This window comes from Myotis myotis, unplaced genomic scaffold, assembly GCF_014108235.1.
Source record: "Myotis myotis isolate mMyoMyo1 unplaced genomic scaffold, mMyoMyo1.p scaffold_m19_p_5, whole genome shotgun sequence".
Lineage (NCBI taxonomy): Eukaryota > Metazoa > Chordata > Mammalia > Chiroptera > Vespertilionidae > Myotis > Myotis myotis.
The window spans coordinates 35,594,043-35,615,424 of NW_023416357.1; the positions used below are offsets into that span (position 1 = coordinate 35,594,043).

General features: G+C 41.0%; 1 protein-coding gene across 9 annotated transcripts in view; it reads left to right on the forward strand.

Annotated features, from left to right (window-relative positions):
• Positions 1 to 21,382, forward strand: part of MAST4 (microtubule associated serine/threonine kinase family member 4) — a 521,110-nt gene that overhangs the window by 400,998 nt on the left and 98,730 nt on the right. For 6 of the 9 annotated variants that reach the window (XM_036310367.1, XM_036310366.1, XM_036310368.1 and 3 more), the window contains one exon: positions 17,163 to 17,251. In XM_036310367.1, the coding sequence (XP_036166260.1) occupies positions 17,163 to 17,251 (89 nt within the window). Of the gene's footprint in view, positions 1 to 13,389; positions 13,662 to 16,766; positions 16,981 to 17,162; positions 17,252 to 21,382 lie in introns of all 9 variants that reach the window. The other 3 variants (XM_036310370.1, XM_036310373.1, XM_036310374.1) reach the window with 2 other exon arrangements.

Consider the following 21,382-nt stretch of genomic DNA (forward strand, 5'->3'; position numbering starts at 1 on the left):
TAATACAATAATTGGAAAACTTATAAAACTTATTCATAGATGGAGTTATATGTTTTTGTTGAATAATGTATTGTGGACACATTCGGTAATCTTCCTGGCATCTCCCCCAACCCTTCATTCTCTATTTCCTGTTTCTCAGTGATACCATGTTTCTTGTGCTAAGTGTCTCTATTCTGTAGCAGTTACTTGAGAAAATGCCCTCCCCTGACTAAGATGGGAACAATTTGCCTACCCAGATATGAAACCTTTCTTTAGCAGGTGCATTTCTCATTTAGATGATTACATGTTAGTTTATTTCATTTCGTTTTGGTCTTCAGTGTGTGTGGTGTGTGTTTTATAAAATGACTGCCTCGTTTCCGTCAAACCTTGGGTAGACAGATTTTTCTTTGTCTTCTCAAATACACAATGTCCCCTAACCGAACAATGAAACTATTTAAAAATGCAGGGAAATGTCTCCCTGCCCAGATTTCCTGATTGCAGACGCATAAGCACATCTCCTGGGTCCTGTACCCTTGCTCCCTCTCCCTGGGACAGAGCCACTCTGGAAAAAATGTTGGGGACTTTTGGTGGTGCGCCTCAGAAACACAAGTTAAGACAGAAAACCAAGTTGGTGGAGATACCTTTGTCTGATGACACTTTTTATCACCAGGTGCTCGTCTCCAATTTGCTCAAAGCTGACATGACCTATTGCTTTCTTTTAAGTTATTTTAAAATATTGAGTCTTTCAGATAAAAAAAAAAAACGGGTGTGACTTTTCCCCCTAACTAAAATGAGAAATAATTTTTGTCATCTGAAGAACATAGCACCACACTTTTGGTGTATTGTGTGTGAGAGGCAGATAAGCTAACAGCACAAATGGTTTTGCTCTTACTGTGTAATTATGTGAGTTCAGAAACTTTGGTGCCTACTCGAATAAACAGTCATAGCGGATGAAAGCTGAAGACTGAGGCAGAAAACACTCTGTTCTACGTCAGCCCTCCAGTTTTGTTATTAACTGAGACTGAAAATATTATGTGGCCGCAAAGCCCCAGGAATGGCTCATTTCTGAGCTACGGACAGATTTTATTTTCAAGATCCCTGCATTGCATCATTGTCTTCATATGTCTCTTGATCTTTCAATAGGATTTAGGGTCTATTTTAAAAATGATAAGCAAAAGTAGCCTGTGGAAGATTCCCCATTCATTTCTTTCTTAGTATCAATGATTTGTTTTATTAAAGTGAAATACCCTAATTCTAGTCTTGATACGCAATATGATTTCCTATGAGTGAGTTACTCAGAATCCTTCTCTTTTTTTTTTAAATTCATATTGTTGAAAGTGTTACGTAGGTCTTCCTTTTCCCCCCAAATATGGAAATTTTATACAGCAGGGTGCTATCTCTCTATACCATTGAACTTCTACTTAGACCTGTTTTCCCTGAGAAGGCCGGGGATTCCATAACTTTAATAAACAGGAATCCAGGAACACAATGAGCAGGAACTCTCTGAGTCACTGCAGGGAATGTCCAATGCCTGTAGGTTGGATGCCTGGTGACTTGGGTGAAGAGGAGGAGTTGGTGTGTTAGTCTGGAGCTCCAGGTTCTTACTTATAAGGGCCAAACCCCAGGCAAGGGACAAATGACCTCACCTCTTTAAACACAGGCCTGGGCCTATGAGAAATAGATGGCCACGCCCCTACAAGGCAGGCCCGTGCTTTGAAGGGAGTGAAGCATGAAGCTTTTCCTTAGTAACTGACGCTTCTCTGACTTGGCACTGGGACTTGTCCCAGCTCCTGCCATAGATTTATGTAATTCACACAACTTAGAGACACCTTTTTCTACACACAGACACATTCCTATATGAGTTCTCTTAAGAGTCTGGAAGGTCTCTGCGGAGCAAGAATGGGGGAAGATGCCAGACTAAAGGAATGATACCTTGAAAGACTAAGGTACAACAGAAGTATCCAAGATTTGGGGTCACAAGATTATAGAAGTTGTAGATTTTGTGTTGGATTTGTTTTATGTTGAGATGTTTCATTTCTAAGTACTTCAACTTAAAGAAAAACAGCTTGTCTCAATAATAGTCAATGTGTTTATTATATGCTTTAGATCTTCTGCTGGACAGATTTGATTCCTAATGCATTTAGTCCTTTTCTTCAAAGCCAGTGCATGAAAAGATATTTCACATCACAAATTTGACTCCTATGTTCTCTAGTAAAGAGCCAGATCTAGAAATAGAGAAGCAAAAAATAGCCATGTTAAAGGGGGCATGATCCAGAAATGTGGATTTAATTTTGAAATCTATTGAGAAACAGGGGAATAAAAAAATCTGATTTACACATGGTTGTGTCTGACTAGGCCAGCTGGCCCGGACAGGGATAAGGAAGAGCAGCCTGCTTGCCATGATAACCCATGTGTTGGGTCATCTGCCTTTGTTTCCTTGAGAATCCTCTGTGAAGGAGGGACTGTCCAAATCATGACATCTCACCTGTCTGTCTACCACGAGCCTGAAAACTGTCTACAAGTATATTCCAGGATAAACAGCACGCCCTGTGGTGACATGGAGGGGTCTGTCCATCGGGGTCAGGCTTGCTGCCTCTAGAAAATCTCTCAGTCTGATGTGAAGCTTTACAGCTTGACCCACCTCCTGTATTGGACCATCAGGCTGCAGGCTCAGAACTCTGGTTTGCTTCGTACCCAAGAGCAGCTCCATGTCTTAGGCATGGATCCATAGTCACCACGCTCGCCAAGTGCTGTCTGGGACCAGAATGCTAAGGTTAATTTACAAGGATATAGACAGTTAATATTGGGCTTAGGCCCCTTAATGTTCTTATTCTTCACCTTATAGAGATTTAACAGAATGGTTAAAGCACAGGCTCTGAATGAAGGCAGATTGCCTGGGTTTGGATTCCAATTCTACCCCTTACGTGTGTGTCATCTTAAACAGTTTCTAAACTTCTCAGTTCTTCAGTTTTCGCACCTATAAGGTACAGATCAAAATAAGTCTTGCCTCCTAAGGTTATCATGAACATTAAGCCTTTGCTTGGCATGTGTTAAATAAACACTTGGTCAAAGTGAGCAGTTGTTGTTGCTGCTCCTGTGAGTCACATTGGGACAGAACTCTCCATGAAGCTGGTCGGAAGCTTGTTTGGGCAGGATGGTAGCAGAGCGAGGCACGTTCGATGGCTTAAATGCTTAATGCCGTTGGGCAAAGGTGGACAGATGCACATGGTTTGGGCAGTTGATCTGCAACACTGAAGTCTGGTGGGTGCAGTCCTTGCTTGTCCCTCTACCTTAACGTTGCCGGTTTGAAGCCCTTGGCCAGTGCTTCTTTGGACTCTTGAACCTGTGGTTCTACAGCTTTTGTCTTTCTGTTTCTAAAGCCAACCAGTCATACATTTTTTTACTGTTAAATTCTTTCTGTACTGTGATAACATTTACATTTACTATCAAGCTTAGCTGCCTTAGAACCAGTCTCTTTAGCTTTTACATAATTCAGTGTATTAATTTTAGAAGTTAATTCTGTGGGAAGTCTTATGCTACTTGTTCCAAGATCCTTGAGGGAAAGCTTTGGTATAACACTCTAAGAATGAAGACATATATGCATGAAAGAATGTATGCAAAAGAGAAAGACCAAAATGCTTTCTTTTGACACCTAATATTTTGAAGCACTTGCTATGTGCCAAGCACTAGGATAGTATCTTTACATTCTTTATCTCATTTAATTTCCCCATAGCCCTCTGAGGTAGCTTATATTTTTAAACCCATTGTACAGAGCAGTAAATTGAGGCTCAAGGGAGTTAGAATTTGAAGTCAGATCTACCAGTGGCGTTTCATAACTGTACTCCCCTAAGAAATAGCCAAGTGAAATCTAAAAGAACTGTCTCTTCCTTTGTGGAATTGAATCCTTATGCATTTGCATGAGAAGTAGTTAGATTTATCTTCACATCTAATGGAGATCTCTAACTTTGAATGTGCCCTGGTTGTGGCCCCTGTGCTCTAGCTGGTGGTGCTGCCTTGGCAGTCAGTGCCTCATCTTCCGAAGCTAAAATTCTGTTCCCCCGCTCACAAATGGCAAGAGCGAGGAACAGTCATGACCCAGGCTGAATACTGAGCAACTTCAAGTATCTTCTGGTATCTCCCCAGCCCAACTGTCTTCAGCAACAGAATTGGTTCCTTGTGGCCAATTTCATCTTTGCAAAATGAGACCAACTAAGAAAACATCAGTGGATGCAAATGAGGAAAGAAAAGACATCTGCCAAGTTAATTAAGAGGAAACATTCCTTTGACCTCTTGTTTTTTTTTGTTTCTTTTTTTCCTGTGTGTTCTGCCAAGGTGGGGTGGTCTCCCCTCCTCAGAGGGCTGCATCCTTTTCGTGTTGTAAACAAATAGTGGGGGTGGGGTGGGGAGAGGGGCTGAGTGCTTCAGTGTGGGATGAACACAAAGTAATTTTAATATCCATTTGGCAGTTTTCCTGTTGTTTCTCCAGTTAGGAAACATTTTCTTCTACTTCTGCCCATTATCACAGCTTTGACATTCATGTCATTAACAGAATGTCATTTTGCAAGATACCAAATTAGGCGCAGCTAGCAACAAAACATACTGAACAGGAAGATAATGGCTTTTTGCCCACGTCTCTTTCTCCCCGAAAAGAACAAAGTGGAGCTCTGATGTCGGCCGTGTGTGGGTGTGTGTGTGTGTGTGTGTGTGTGTGTGATGCTTTAGAGCTGGAAGGGTGTAAATAAATAGTCGTGCTGTTCACTCTGGGCTTGACATACATTTCTGATGAGTGTCAGAAAAGGAGACCTGGTAGTTCTGGAAGTAAAGTCCCCTCCCTTTTGTGGGTGAGAGAGGAGTGGCCTCAGATTCCTCTGAACCCGAGAGAAGGAGCAGAGTTTTGCTTTTTTTGGGTAGTGCTTAGCTATGTAGCTAAATTCCTCTCCTAGACTAAAATATAGCCACAGAGTCCAATGTTTGTAGCTATAGCAAGTTAAGCTGAGGTGTGATTTCTGTATGGGGAAGCCTGTATGTAAAACATTATATTAGTTCAGCTGATACACACACACACACACACACACACACACACACACACACGATTTGGATAGAAGAAAACCTTCTAATCCACCTTCACGAAGCTGTGCACCATCTCTTAAAAGCAATAAACATAGGAGATAATAAGTACAGGGGAAAGGAGTTCATAGTAAAATTTTATTATGGTCTTTCCAAAAAGGCAGGTCAGAACATCAGAGTTAAGGTGTTGCGTTTACTCTGATTTGGCACTGCTACCACTTTCTATGGCTTTTTAAAGGTATATTTCCTTACCTCTGGCTAACAGAGAATAATCCAGTGCTATTAAATTAAATTGATTCAAAGTAATTTTTATAGTTGGACTTTGGACATGGTTTTGTTTTTGTTTTTTTGCTACTTAAAAAGAACGTATCCAGTTGTGACTTTTACCCATGTTAAGCATGAAAATGGGAGTTTTAAAATAATGTGTCTCATACATCCCCCTCAACACACACACACACACACACACACACACACACACACACACACACACACAGTGGAAGTTTAAAAAAAAACTTGGTTTGTATTTTCTTTGGCTCCCCAACATACCTATAGGCTTATCATTGGTCCCTGACCACAAATGCCCTGAGGACAACCAAAGTCTTGGGTGTTTGACCCTGACCCTTTTACCCAGGTTTAAAATTGGGGCCCTGCCCCCACCCCTCCCAGCGGTCCTCATTGCCAATTTGGTAGCCCAACCACAGGCAGGCTCGTCGGTGGGTACCAGCTCTTTACCCTTCCAGGACAGGTCAGACACAGTTTTGAAGGAATCCACACAGTGTTTGGGCCAGATCAACCTTTGAAGCAGTTTCCCAAGATACAGCACATGCCTTTCAACTATTAGGTCAGAATTAATTACATTGGCTTCTCAGCACTCTTCACTCCCTCAGCCCAAGGAGGAACAGTCTGTGCTGTGTCTGTTTCAGGTGGGGTTTGATCTCTTATACTCTTGAGTAATCATGAGCCCAGAAGTCATCTCCTCGTTGACTCTGTCCCCTTCTAAGTGTCCTCATCCGAACAGATGGCCTGCCCTGATGTTTTAGGGCTCCTCAGCAGGCACACAGGCTTGGTACCTCCTCTGATTTGGGTTACAGATAAATAACACTAAAAAAAAATTCACAGGTGTTCAGGCCCCTTCTCACTTGGATTACTTTTTACTTCACACATTTTTATCAGTTGAACTTAGCCTGCTACTATAAATCTCACATCATTTCCAAACTCCTACTTGACTTTGGCCATTGTATGATGTCCCTCTTTTAATTCCACTGATTGCCCTACTATAATTTTATTCAGGGTGACATGTTTATAGGTTTTCCCGGTAAGGAAAACCAGCATATACCCAGCACCGCAAACCTGTCAGCTCTGTGTGTTTGCTTAGTCTAAGCTAATATCATTAGGCTATATTATAATACCATCCTGGGTCAGTTTAGTCTTGTAAATTAGACTATGTTTGTCCTCCATGTTAAATTATAAACTTCCTAGAGGCAGGAAACATATTTAATTAGTCATTGCAAAATATTTATTGATTCTATATTCAAATCATTTTTATTTCCTGTATTTTTCTGGGTATCCAGAGATTTGCTGTAATATAGATAATAATCTTTGATCTTAAGGTATTTATCCCCCATTCTAGATTGTAATCTCCTTGTGGAATTTTTGGTTATGTTTGTTCACCAAATGGGTGATGACAGTGTGATGTTCTGCCTGCCAGGATCACGGTGGTGCAACATGGTGAATGTCAGCTACCTATCAGTCACATGCTAACATGACATCAGAGCTCACTGTGCCAGCCACATGGAAATTGCTCCATTGGTGTGTCTCGCTTTGAAATAGGATCAAAATGGAATAGCCAAGAAGAAATCAGATTAAAAAATGTTTACTGTGTCAGGCGGATCACTGAAATTAAGGGCTTATTTAGGGAAGACCAGTGAAGTGGCAGGACAGTTTGCCATAGTATCTGTCTATATATATAAAACCTTAGTATGCAAATAGACTGAACGGCAGAACAACTGAACAACCGGTCACTATGACATGTGCTGACCACTAAGGGGTGCGTGCGGAACATGGCGGGCGTCAGCAGCAGGCAGCAGAATGCAGAACATGGTGGGCTTTGGCCACAGTGGGATGGTGGAGCAGGTGAGCAAGGGTGCCAGACCAAGGCGGGGCGAGCCTCTGGTGGTTACTGAAAATTCTTTGATCCCATGCACTGTGGTCCTGCCTGGTGCTCGCACCTGCTGCTAGCGCCGGCCCCGCTCACACACCCAGCCAGCTTTGGAGCAGCCACTAGCACCCGCTGACGGCATCCTGTGCGGGTCCCAATTGCTCGGTGCTGTCAGCAGGTGTGAGCGGCGACTGCTGGCCCGATCGCCCCTGAGGGCTTCTCCACCTCCCCCTGCTCCTGAGGGGCCATAGGGGCAGCAGCTGCCGCTTGCACCCACTGACAGCGCCGGCCCCACTCGCACCTGCTGCTGGCACTGGCTCCACTTGCTCCACGCTGTCAGCAGGTGCGAGCGGGGCTGGTGCCATCAGCACGTGGGAGCGGGGCTGCCGGCAGACAGAGGACAAGGGGCTGTGGTGGGAGGGGCAGGGTGAGGGCGCAGAGGATGGGCCGAGACCCACCCCTGTGCCCACTGCAGCCTCGCGGCCCACAGTTCCTTTCAAGGTGCACGAGACTAGTATACTATAAAGTTATAGTGTTTATTATTTATGAAAACACTAGAGGCCCGGTGCACGAAATTCGTGCATGGTGGGGGTATCCCTCAACCCAGCCTGCACCCTCTCCAATCTGGGATCCCTCTCACAATCCAGGACTGCTGGCACCCAACTGCTCACCTGCCTATCTGCTTGCTGCCTGATTGTCCCTAACCACTTCTGCCTGCCAGCCTGATCACCCCCTAACCACTCCCCTGCCAGCCTGATTGATGCCTAACTGCTCCCCTGCTGGCCCGATTGCCCGTAACTGCCCTCCCTGTCAGCCTGATCACCCCTAACTGCCCTCCCCTGCTGGCCTGGTCACCCCCAGCTGCCCTCCCCTGCAGGCCTGATTGCCCACAACTGCCCTCCCCTGCAGGCCTGGTCACCCCCAACTGCCCTCCCTTTCAGGCCTGGTCCCTCCCAATAGCCCTCCCGTGCTGACCTGATCGCCTACAACTGCCCTCCCCTGCAGGCCATCTTGTGGCCACTTGGGGGCGGCCATCTTGTGTGTTGGAGTGACGGTCAATTTGTATATTACCTCTTTATTAGATAGGATGTTTCCAAGATGAATGGGGTTTTATCTCACATTTTAGATAGCAACAGATTAGTGTATGTACCTCTCTTCCAGATTCTGCCTTATCTGTGAATCAATCTTCTCTCTTCTTTTATACTTTAAACACTCTTAGAATGTCTTCTTCATTTTCTTATCTACCAATAATATTTTGTACAAAGGAGTAGATGTTCCAGAAAATTTGTTACCTTGAATACTTTCTTGCTATTATCTGTATGTTCAGCCATCTCCCTCTTTGTCTATGAATACAGCAAATTGAGCCAGACCTCACTACAGGCTTATCTTAATAGATTATATATAATTCTAAGAAATATTGTATATAGTAATATATATATTGATTTTTCTCAGAGTTTTTGAAAGCCTGGAGACCTATCCCTTTATCCAGGCATATAATTAGCCTAAAGTTTTTGCTCCTAGATGAAAATAGTATGAGCAACCATTCATTTCCATTGTAATCAATGCCTTCAAAAAGGAATTTTTCTACTAATGGAAAAGTTAAATTCAAGTATCCAGCTGATAATATCAGTAATAAGCATTCATAATTACAAACCCCAGGACCTATGAACTAGGTCATTACATTGATGCATGTATGCAAAAGCCTGAAGTGCTCAGACTTGGTAGTCAATTATCAGCACTGCTATTTTCCCAGTTTTGTGGGGAAGAGCATGGACTGGGCCTGGCGGTGTGGTGCAGTGGTTAAGCATCGACCTATGCACCGAAAGGTCACCAGTTTGAATCCTGCTCAGGGCACTTGTTTGGGTTGCAGCTTCAGTCCCCAGTTATGGGCGTGCAGGAGGCAACCTATTGATGTTCCTCTTTTTCTCCCTCTCTCTCTAAAAATTAATAAAAACATATTTTTTTTAAAAAAAGAGTTACAGACTGGTATAATACTTGCCTTGAATTTGGGGGCCTTTTTTGGGAGTATGAATTAATTTTAAAATAAAATGCTTTATTTTAAAGTAGGATTACAGGAGATGTCTGTGATTAGGGCTGCACATCAACTTAACGTCCTCACTGATCTCTCTACGCCCTTTTTTGGTTATTTCAATTCAGCAGCCAAAATGGTTCTCCTAAAAGTCAGATTATGTTCAAAACCTTCCAAAGGCTTCGCTTTTCACTGAGACTAAAAACCAGTGCTCATACTGTGGCCTGGAACTGCCAGAGATCTGTGCCCTGTCCTCTCCGCTGTCCACTTTTGCTGCTTGTCTCTGGCCCACTTCACTCCGGCCACGCTGGCCTGCTTGCTGTTCCTGGGCACACCTGCCTCCGGGCCTTTGCTCCTATGGACGCTCACTCCACCTCAACCTTCTGGTCTTATTCAGATTTCACCTCTCCAGTGAGGCCTTTCCTGACCACCTATTTAAAATGGTGATTTTTCACACCTGCACTCCTTGTCTTTCCGCATTATTTTTCTCTATCACCATCTCCCATACTCTAAATTAGACTAGTTTATTGTATTTGTCATCTGTTTCCTCCTGCAGAATGGGATCACCTTGAGGGCAGCAGGGATTCTGTGTGTTTAGAATAGTACCTAGCATATATTAGGGACTCAAAAACTGATTTGTGGAATGGATTAATGAAAGCCAGCATGGAGCCTTGGGGAAGACACTGGTATTGCCTTAACTTCACATAAGTCACAAAGTATGTCTCAGAGACAGAAACATTAATGCTTTGTTCTCTGCGCCTCATAAAGAGAACTGAGCAAGATTTGGGCGGGGAAGTGTCCAAATAAGATTTTAAGGAAGATTTGCTTTATGTTGTGTAATATATTTTTTCCTTTCAAATATATCCTCAGAGATATTTTTCAAGGCTTTTGTGATCACATTTGCAAATGCATAAAGGCCTAGATATTTCATGTTGCAAAAAGGAAAAAGAAATCTATAATGTACTTGTAGTACATTTAAAACCCTAAAATTTATTTCAAATGAATAATCTAAAAAAGGAATGAATTAGACTCATTTTTATGTTGCCATGGTTAAATCTCAAAAAAATATAATGTCAAGTGGAAAAAAATATATAGTTACAGAATCTATAATGTATAGAGTGTGAAAGTATAGTTTATACAAAAACCAAAAGCATGACTGTCATTGAAGTACAAAGTGAACATGTGTCAAAGATTTTATTTCAGTTATTAATGACAGTAGCAGTAACATATTAAAATGGGTTCAAAGAAGATTTTGAAAACCAGACATATGTATATTTTTAATTAGGAATGATGAAATGGATTTGCTAGTAGATGCAAAACTGATTCATATCTTGTAGTACATGATATTAAATGTTTGGGTTTATCTTTCCATGGAGTGAATATTGATTATACCTGTACCATACAAAGTTAATTTATACTAGTAATACCATGGACAAGAATCATTTGTATTACTACCAGTTTTCCACAACTTAACTTCTATCCCTTCAGAGTTTTTAAATAGCCTAATCAATAGAAAGATAATGAAAGATACTCTTATGGGCTCACTACCCCGGGGGTTCACTATAGTTCTCAACCTTCCTAATGCCGCGACCCTTTAATACAGTTCCTCATGTTGTGGTGACCCCCAATTTCATTGTTACAAATTGAACATAATTAAAGCATAGTGATTAATCACAAAAACAATATGTAAAAACAATATGTGTTTTCCGATGGTCTTAGGCGACCCCTGTGAAAGGGTCGTTCGACCCCCAAAGGGGTTGCGACCCACAGGTTGAGAACCGCTGCTATAGAGCCTAAGCCACTGAAAGGAAAGCCACTCATCTCTTTTGCGTAGTCCCGGGCCTTTGCCAGTTGTTCCTGATATGCGATACTACTAGTGAAAATGTGAACACGCATACAGATGTTGTTCATAGGTATCCATGTATCTACAAAGGACCAGCAATGGATGGGAAAGCTATAAGTCACAGTTCCTTTAGTAGTTGCATAGTTGGGGACTGGAAAGTTGGTTTTGATGTCAGAGGCACATTTCTCCCTATCATATGTATACTAGAGGCCTGGTGCATGAATTCGTGCATGGGTGGGGTCTGGCCAGCCCGCCCCGATCGGGGCCTGTCAGGGTAGGCTGGGGCTGCAGGCAATTGGCTGGCTGGCCCTGCCCCCGATTGGGGTGGGGGTGGGGGGTCAATCGGGGGCGGGGCCGGCCAGGGGGGCAGGCAGTTGGGGCCCAGATCAGGCTAATTGGCTACTGCAGTATGTGTCATAGCCACTGGTCATTCTGGTTGTTCTGGTCATTCCGCCATTCCGGTCTCTGGGCATTTATAAATATATATATATATAAATGTATATATATAATAGGTGTTTATTCCAGGTGGTGGGATAATTGCTACATTATGTTTATATATTTTCTATATTTTTAAAATTTCATTGACCAAAAAGTATATATACTAGTATGTTTGCAACTGTTTCTCTAATCTGATCCAGCCCTGTCATTGTAGAGACAAGGAAACAGAAGCCCGCTGGGCTTATAACCTGTACGCAGCAGCCCTGCATTGGCTGGACAAGTCCTGGCTCCTGGTCTTGCCCAGCTTTTCTCCACATGAGCCTTCTTTGTTTAAGGAATACTCAAATGTTCATATTCTATTAAGGTATTAGGAAATAGTTAGCAGATGTTCATATCCAGCTAAGCTTTGGTGTGTAATTGGCCTCTTGTGCAAATTTATCAAATTTTTCATCAAGATGAATTAATAAATTATAACCTCGCCTCTGAGAATTCCTGGGGCTGTTCTTATGCAGTTCACGGTGTGATCACTGCCCCTCAGTTGCGGTCAGTCGGATTCCATAATGAGCGTTGACCTTTCAAGTCAGCCAGGAATGTTAGAAACCACTGCCTGTTGGGGCTGCCTCTCCTCGGCTTGTCTTGCCATGATCAGACACGATTGGTATTCATGTCTCAAAATGAATGTAATTTAAAATTAAGCTGGGGTTCAGCTACTCTGAACAGTTGCTAAAGGCCACAGCCTGGTGGGCCTCACGGCTTTCACAGCCCTGGTTGGGGATAATTAGCAGGTTTTTCTGCCAGGAGAGATGTGACAAAGCCAGATGTGAAACATTTACAGGTCCCTGCAAGCCCTTCCTGTGGAACCCTGAGCATGAGAACCACCTAGGCGGAAATAGAGTGTGGGTGCTTTGGACCAAACATGTGGTCACGGCATTACCCCCCACCCCCTTCCTCAGCCTGGCAGCCCTCTTTGTCCTTCACACTGAGTCAGGCCTGACTTAGAGGATGAAATGCGTGCTCCGTCTCTATCTTCCTAGCAAAGGGAAGGCACTGTTGGCAATAGTTAGGAGATCGTGAAACTGCTTTGGTGGATGGGAACAGTGAACTCAAGGAGCAGGCGTGGTGCCCTGTTCAATCCTCGCTTCACCTGCCTGAGCCAAAAAAACATGCAAATAAAGCACTTCCTTCTGATAGCCACCTATCACCAAGTGCCATTTCCACCTGAGTGCCTGCCCCGCTGTGAGGTTCTCAATGAGTGTTGTCTCTGCTTGCCTTGCCTCCCAGCCCGCAGGGGCCAACCAGCCCTGCTCACTCAAAAGTACTGCTGTTGCCCTGGTAGGTGTGGCTCAGTTGGTTGGGTGTTGTCCCGTGCACCAAAAGGTCGTTAGTTCGATTCCAGGTCAGGGCACATGTACAGGTTGCCAGCTTGATCCCCCATGGGGAGCATGCAGGAGATGAAGGAGGCAGCTGATCAATGTTTGGCTCTTGCGTCAATCAATCTCTCTCTCTCTCTCTCTCTCTCTCTCTCTCTCTCTCTCTCTCTCTCTCTCTCTCCTCTTTTGTAAAAAAAAAAAATCAATTAATAAAAGTACTGCCATAGTCTTTCCACCTTCCCATTCTTCTCAGATCACTGGTCCACACTATATGCTTTCTGGCACTTTAAGGTAAAACAGGAACATCACTTCTGTAGCAGAAAGCTCTTAACTTTTTAAAAATTTATCCTCACCCGAGCATTTGAGCTTGCACAGATTTATCTCCAGCTTTTAGCCTTAGGAACAAAGGTATATAATTCCCAAGTGAAACTGAAGGACAGATGGACTCAAGTTTCTGCTCAAGTTCATTCCCAAAAGCCTTCTTTCTCCTCCACTCTTTAAGAAGAAAGGGAAGCCCCTCACCCTGAAAGCCAAAGGCCGGGTGTCCACTTCCCACAAAGCACCTCCTCGTCCTCCTCGGTTCTCCAGTTGAAGCAACACACGGAGACACCTACTCTGCCTGCGATCACAGGCTCTGCTTGTTCTCTCAGTGTGGAAGGTTGCGCAGTGATGGCACAGTTCTCTACTTGCAAAATCTAATTTAGCCAGAGCGGACAGCCATCTAAACTTGGGACAAAGGCAAAGTGGTCTTTGCATCAAGTTGGGCTGATGGTGCCAGTAAGCATTTCTTTTGTTTTGTTGCGGGGCGGGGGGGGGGGGGGGGGGGGGCGGCACGTGACAGTGCCTGAGAGAAAGCAAGGCTGAATCAACTTAGTCATGCTGCTGAAAGGGAAGGGACCTTGATTTTGCCCAAGTGGCGATGTTTCCACTGTTTTATCATTTTATGGATCAAATGAGTGTAGTGTAGTCACCAGCACCTGAAGGGCTGCCTCACACTGCCATAGGCGTCTCCTTTCATCAGCAGAAAAGAGTGTGACACCTGGATGAATAAATAATGGCAGTAGAGGTCAGCTCAGCATCTTGCACCTGTGTCATTATTAATGTGGGCAGTGTCATGTGCTGAGACAATCCAGGTAATAAATACTCATAGGTCCTTTCTACCCAGAGTTTTCTTACTGTGGGATTAAATGTAGATTTCAATTCATTTATTGGGAGTCAGGTACCTAGACAATAAGATAAGGTGACTCTCAGAGACATCAGACCCAGGTAGTATTGAGATCAAATGACCACTCTTCCCCTCCAACCTTGCAAAATTACCTACAGAATATCTTAGTAGGGTCCTAGAATTTTGAAAGTAATTATATATCAAGATCTAGGTATTTTGAGGTTAAATACAGTATAAAATGCCCCATTACCTTTAAGAATGTTAGCAACAACTAAATTAACTGTTGAGGCCAAGACCCTACTCGATGAGCGTAGAGATTTATTTTGTGTACTTACGGAAATGTATCTTGACCTGTATTTTATCAAGTCTTGATTTGCCACACTGAGGAGTATATCATGTTTAACATGTTCCTGTTTGATTGTTGAGAGATTCACGGAAGTTCCAAGTCTGTTATCTGGGAACTTTTTTAATACTCTCTAGCAACATGCTCAAGATCCATATGAGGTTAGAGAAGACACTCCCAGCTCTGATTGTTAAAGCATTTGCCAGTAACATTTGCCAGTTATTTAAGGTTTAGTGTAACAGACTACCAGTACCTTAAATGTGGTAAACTGTTAAAATTCTGAAAGCAGTTTGTTTTTAACTTCTTTTAACTTTCTCTTGTATTCATAGATGAAGAATTCTTATTTTTTTCGCTCTAAATTGCATTTATAGTCATCTGGTTGTAACGATTACGAACCTTTATAGAGAGAAGGCAAACACAGGATGAATATAATATAAAGTTTTTTCATATTTTATATTTTCATATTGACCAAGCAAGTATATTCCATTTTCTGGTTTTGTTTAGATATTTCTTTTTGAGATTTTTTAAAATCACATTTTAGAAATGAATACTTTTCTACCCTTTTATGATAGACTTTTAAATAACTGATTAAAATGTTAGATTTTTTGTTTGTGTTTTCTTTGTTATAAATCTAAATTTTTGGTTATTTTGTTTGTTGTGGTAGTGTACTAGTCATTCTATATCTCTTAAAGAAATTTCAATTTTTTAAAGTTTTCTTTAAGAAATATTTTCTAAATATTAGGTTTACATCAGCATATTTCACTAATATCCCTATTTAAGATATTCATCAGATTACTATTTCTGTTTATTTACATTTTAATTTGATTTACATATATAAACAATAATTGAATATCAATAGAAAATCTTCATAAATGATGTAGAACAAATACTAAATATAAAAAAATAATACCAATAGCCACTTTTTTGGATAGCTAACCCTCGTTTCAATTAATTTGCTCAAATTAACAAATAACTTGGCTGAGATTTGCAGGGTATAAATCTGTCTCTTTAAATTTATTTTATTAACACCAGCAAGTTGGTATACTTAAAATATCTGTATTAAAATGAAAGGAGACATTAATTTGAATTAACACTAAGTATAGTATACAGTTTATTTGTAAAACAATCACACTATCTGATTTAATAATTATGAATGTAATAGGTTGAATACAGTTCTTGATAGATGAGTTGGTAATAACACAATCCACCTTCATAATTAAGTATCAAGGGTCTATTCTTATTCAACAGCTTCTTTAAGGCTGAGTAAACATGATCTTAATTATACTCACAGATTATGCTACAGGATGTTGATTGCTCCAGTAAGGAAAATAAAATGATGCAGCCTCACCTTAAGAAATTATAAATATGGGCATGTTAACAAATGATGACAAGCAGCAAACATCTAAGAGAGAGGATTGGTTTGCAAGCCAATATTGCTGAGAGAAATTGTGCTTGGTTTAGAAATGCATTATTTGCATATTTAGAAATGTCCCTTTCAAACATCTTCTACACACTCTCAAATATATCTAATGTAGAAGTCAGGTGCAAATTCCTGTTTCAAGAACCTGCTCTAACAGGTATATTTTTTTTTCTTTTTTTTATTGCTTAAAGTATTACAAAGAGTATTACATATGTCTCCTTTTTTTCCCCCCGCCCTTGACAATCCCCTGGCCTCCCCTACCCCCCAGTGTCTTATGTCCATTGGTTATGCTTATATGCATGCATACAAGTCCTTCGGTATATTCTTAATTAAAAAGACATTACAGTAAACCTTTAATGAAGGCAGCCCACAGGTAGGAGAAGGAACCAGAGTGCCCTGAAACTTATTATAGGTGAATTCATTTATTATCTTTCTAACGTCGGTGCTGATAGTAAAGAATGAAGTGCCAACCTGTAGCAAAGGAAAGCAAATGGAAATAACACCCACTTCACCATCAACCAGCTTTGCATGTGTCGTATTCTTTGAGGCTTGTGAAAGTTACATTGGAATAAGATTGGCTATTTTATAATTTTCTACTAGCAGAAACAGGAAAAGATAGGTGCCCTATGTCCATATGTAGCAACTTATTTCCATTCATGGAGTACCAGGATAAAAACGGTTGGGAGTGTGCCTGTGAAAATAGGCCTTCACTGTTATTTACATGCAAACAGGAATCTGTTTTTAAAATTCCAAAATATGTACTTTAATTAGGAATTTGAATGCTGTATACAAGATGAAAAATGAATGAGTAGTGAAATACATTTATCTTAGGCATCGGCTGTTGCATTGACAAAAGGCACAAATGTGAAATTTGTCTAAATAATTAGATTTTTAATTAGTGCATCATTGTAAGATTAATGTCATTGCGCTTCATTGCATGTAATTTTGTATTAGAAATTTCATGTCAACAAAGATGCTACCTGTGGTTTGCTGATTTGAAGCCCTAATTTATCACTTGCATGTGTGGCATGTCACATATTTGCAGTCAAGACCTGAAAGAAGGCTTTTGATTATAGCTTCACTGGTGGTGAGGAATATTGATGATGTGATACTACATGAATACTTTATATTTTCTAATATTCAAGAGGCAGACACCCCTCAAATATTAGTGAGTACATATCGACTTGCAAAAATGTTGTTAATAGTATGAGCTGATAGGTAGTTTAACCTCTAGTCTGTGCCTGTATTGAATATGCCTGAATTATTATTATTACTATTATTTTTATTATTATTAATCTAATGCTATATTATATTTTTAAAACTTCGTTTTTTTTCCTTTCCTTTTGACAGTTGCCGAACAAGCAACCGAAAAAGCTTAATAGGCAATGGGCAGTCAGCAGCATTGCCCCGACCACACTCACCTCTCTCGGCTCATGCAGGTAACTAGTTCTCTTTCCTGGAGTTTTGTTTTACTTCTTTTTGATAGTTGTTTTATGTGTGGGTTGTGGGTGTGTGTGTGTGTATGTGTGTGTGTGTGTGTGTGTGGGTGGGTGTGTGTCTTTCAAAATAATCTGGGCATTTTGAAACTCAGGTGTGTCTTCATGTCTTTTTAGCCTGGTTTTCCTGGTGGTTTCTCACTAAGTTGTTCTTTCTGATGTTAGCCCAAACATCACAGTGTTTGGACTCTAAAATTGAGAATTTCTTTTTATATGGGGTCCTTTTTCAATTATTTATTTCTCAGTTTCCCAATGTGTGGATGATGCAAGACATGTTTGCACATTAGGATTATCTTTGAGAAGCGCAGACATGTTAGTTCACATGAAGAGGATTTGTGTTAAGAACTTTAGGGGAAGAAAAATATCTTTTATCTATCCTTCCAAGTTCTCCACTGGGAGCCCCATAACCAGAAACAGACTGACAACAGGAACGCATACCAACTTACGTAATGTAAGCTTTACGTAACACGGGAGCCTTCACAAGGAAGTGAAGACCCAAAGAAACAGTTAAACTGAGTGTTTTTATGCTAGGTTTAATGAAGAGTGGGAAGTTGTACAAAAAACGTGATAGGGCAGAGGTAATTTCAGTTAACTGTGATAAACTGAAATTAGCAAGGCCGATTCTTCACATTCCTCTATGTTCCTTATCTTTAGAGATGATAAGGTTTCTTTACTCCAGGCATAGGACAGTACCTTCCACAGGAGGGTTTTATGACTTGCTTTAGGGCAGGTCTTCTTGCACACACCTTTTCTCACATTCCTTCAGCTTGAAATAGTCAGTATGCCAAGATGACGTATTTTGGGGTTACATGTCCTATAGTCTGTCAGAACTAGCCAGCATTTTTTTCCTGCTAAAGTTGAACTAAGATATACACACACACACACGCACATATACATACATATATATATATACACACACACACACACACACGTATACATACATACATACACACACATATGTGCTATTACAAACAATGCTGCTACAAGCAGTCTAGAACAGCCGTGGGCAAACTACGGCCCACAGGCCAGATCCAGTCCGTTTGAAATGAATAAAACTAAAAAAAAAAAAAGACCGTACCCTTTTATGTAATGATGTTTACTTTGAATTTATATTAGTTCACACAAACACTCCATCCATGCTTTTGTTCCAGCCCTCCGGTCCAGTTTAAGAACCCATTGTGGCCCTCGAGTCAAAAAGTTTGCCCACCCCTGGTCTAGAACATGCCTCCTCTTGTATGTGTGCATTGTGTTCTCTAAAGTTATACCTGTTGGCGGCATATATAATTATTTCTTTCATCCAGAACCATTGTAGGACAATAAAGATTCAAGAGATGAGCCCCTTGGGCTCAGGTACTAATTATAAGGAAGATAGAGCCATATTACAAAAACTTCAGTGAAAACTGCTGTATGTTTAAAGTTCTATCCAAGATGGTACAAAGAAGAGAAGGGTTAATTCCAATCAGGAAAGTCCGGGAGAGTTTGAAGGAACTACTTGCTTAAGATGTTGAAAGATGAGTAAGACTTTGACAGGAAGAAACGGGAATTCCCAGTGTGTGGCTAGAGCTGGGGAGGTGTATGCTTGATTGTAACAGAAGATAAAGGTGGAAAGAGAAACAAAAGGCAGAGAGGAGAAGGAATTTTGACCTTGAATGCCTTTCAAGGATTTTGAGGAAGATCCGTGTTTTAGGAAGATGTCTTCAGGATTGTGAAGAATGATGGGTTGACAGTATGAGCACTTCCTCTATTATACTATTGTGAAAACTCTGACTTCACACTGAGGGGCTTTCAGATGATGATTTCGCATTTGAAAGCAGGGCTGTGACTCTTCCTCAGAAGTCCTTTTGCTTGGGCAGGTGGTACTCAACCTGAGAGTGGGTGTTATCTGTGACATATTTGGGGAGAAGGGAGAGACAGAGGTAGCTGCCTCAGTGGAGTAACATTTTGTTTTATTCATAGTAATAAATAAAAGATGGTAAAGTAGAAAAGGTAAAATTGTGGTACTGTAGCAAGACCGCTAAAGTTCAGAAATGCCACTCGCGGGTAAAACTGGAGAGAATCGTAGGAAAGCATGCTCTAGGCTGCTCATAGCAGTGTTCTGTGTAATAGCTGACCATTTGAAGCAACCTAAACATTTATCAGTTGGAAAATGGAGAAATGAATTGTGGCATAGTCACCCACAGAACACTGTGCACATAGCAGAAAATGAACTAGCCCTGCACATCTCCACATGCGTGAAACTCGAAGGTAGTATTGGGCAACAAAAGCAAGGTACAAAAAGATATTATTTAAACCATTCATATAAGGCTAACATGATGCTACAAAGAATATTTTGTTTAGGGATACACACATACACATAAATATGTATGTTTATGTGCATATATGTTTATAGTAAGAGTATAAAGGAAAACAGTAATTTTAAAGGCCAATTTCATGAGAGCTGTGAGGGGGATATAATCGGGGAGAATGATAGCAGTTGGTAATATTGTGTTTCCAGAGCTGTGTGATGAATACACAGCTATAATGTTACCATTTATACTTTGGAGACTTATGTTATATCATTGTTATAAAATCAAAAGCTGACAGAGGGCCAAGTGAGGCCACATACCTGAGTGGAGGCTGAAATTCTTTTTTTCATCTTTATATTCCTCCATCACAGGGCCTGATGGTCTATACTAGGTGCTGAGTAAATTATGAAGTCTATTTGTTACATATAATTCGATAGTGATTAATATAAATTAACCTTACTCCTCTTTATAGTGTTCTGTAGTAATTGTGCCACACTTTATGTGCCTTTTGATTACTCTTTATTACTGTGATTGTCTTCAATTCTCATATTGAGATTAGAGAAAATGTGGTTAAGACTTTAATGATCCTCTTAATTCTTTTCTGTATGTAGACTTGGGTTGAATTCCTTCCCCTTCAAACATCATTTTAGGATTTAATCAGAGGAGTGGGAAGAGAGGAGCCTTTCTTTCAGGTTCTGAGAGTACTTTTCCTTATGTTACGGAGCCCACAGGTTGTTATTCACCCAGAAGCTGTAGAAGTCTGTCAGACTTTTTGTGAGAAATGGCATTCATCACAGTCTGGTAGATTGCTATTTCTGTATAAAAAGAAGAAAATGTAAATTAAGGAAAGGACCATTCTCATGCCTTGATATGTGAAATGCCTCCCCACTCACCATGCCTCTTAGCTCTGACTGTCCATTGCTACCTTCTCTGTCGTGTATGTGATACACAGAATGCCAGGTGAGGGTTCCTGGAGACTTCTAGGAAAACAAGAGGAAGGAAAACTGCCTTCTCTCAATGCTTATGCATCCAAAATATAGAGTTATGCTTTCTATTTTTCTTAGTTAGAGATAATATGTCAGGCCACTCATTGCTGACACATGACTTTACGCCCATCACGTGACTCAGTGGAGATGAGAACTTTATTTGTGTCCTGAGGAAAAGGAATACTGGCACAGTGTTCTGCAGCTTATCTCCACACACAAAGCAGTGCTTGTTGAAAGCCAGGGATTCCTCAAAGAACGGTGAACAGGATAGTCCCATTTTAATAAAAAAGGGAAGGTTGAATATCCTAGGCTCCTATTTCCAGGAAGATTCTAAGCATGAAATTTAATCCAGAAGCCCCAAAGAAAAGACTGGTGTGCCTCTCCTACAATGAAAATTTCTGCGTAATAAACAAAATCAAAAGAAAAATTGTGAAAATGTCTCATGCTTATAACTGACCAACATCGGATTGCCTTAATATAGAAAGAGCTTGTGTAAATTAATGTGAAAATTGATGAGTGCACCAAGAGAAAAATGAGCAAAAGATGTAAATGGCATGTCACAGGAAAAAAATTGAACAACAAAAACGTGTGAAATGTTCACTCATCGTAATCCCAAGAGAAATGTGAACCAGGATAATGAGATACTATGGTTCATCTAGCATATTGTCAAAAAAAGGTTAAAAATTGGTAGACTCCAACAAGAGCCAAGTTGTGGTGAAGCAGTTCCTCTCATATACTATCGCATTCATCATTGAGGTACTCCTGTGGAGGGATTTTGCAGACGAAATTAAAGTCCCAAGTCA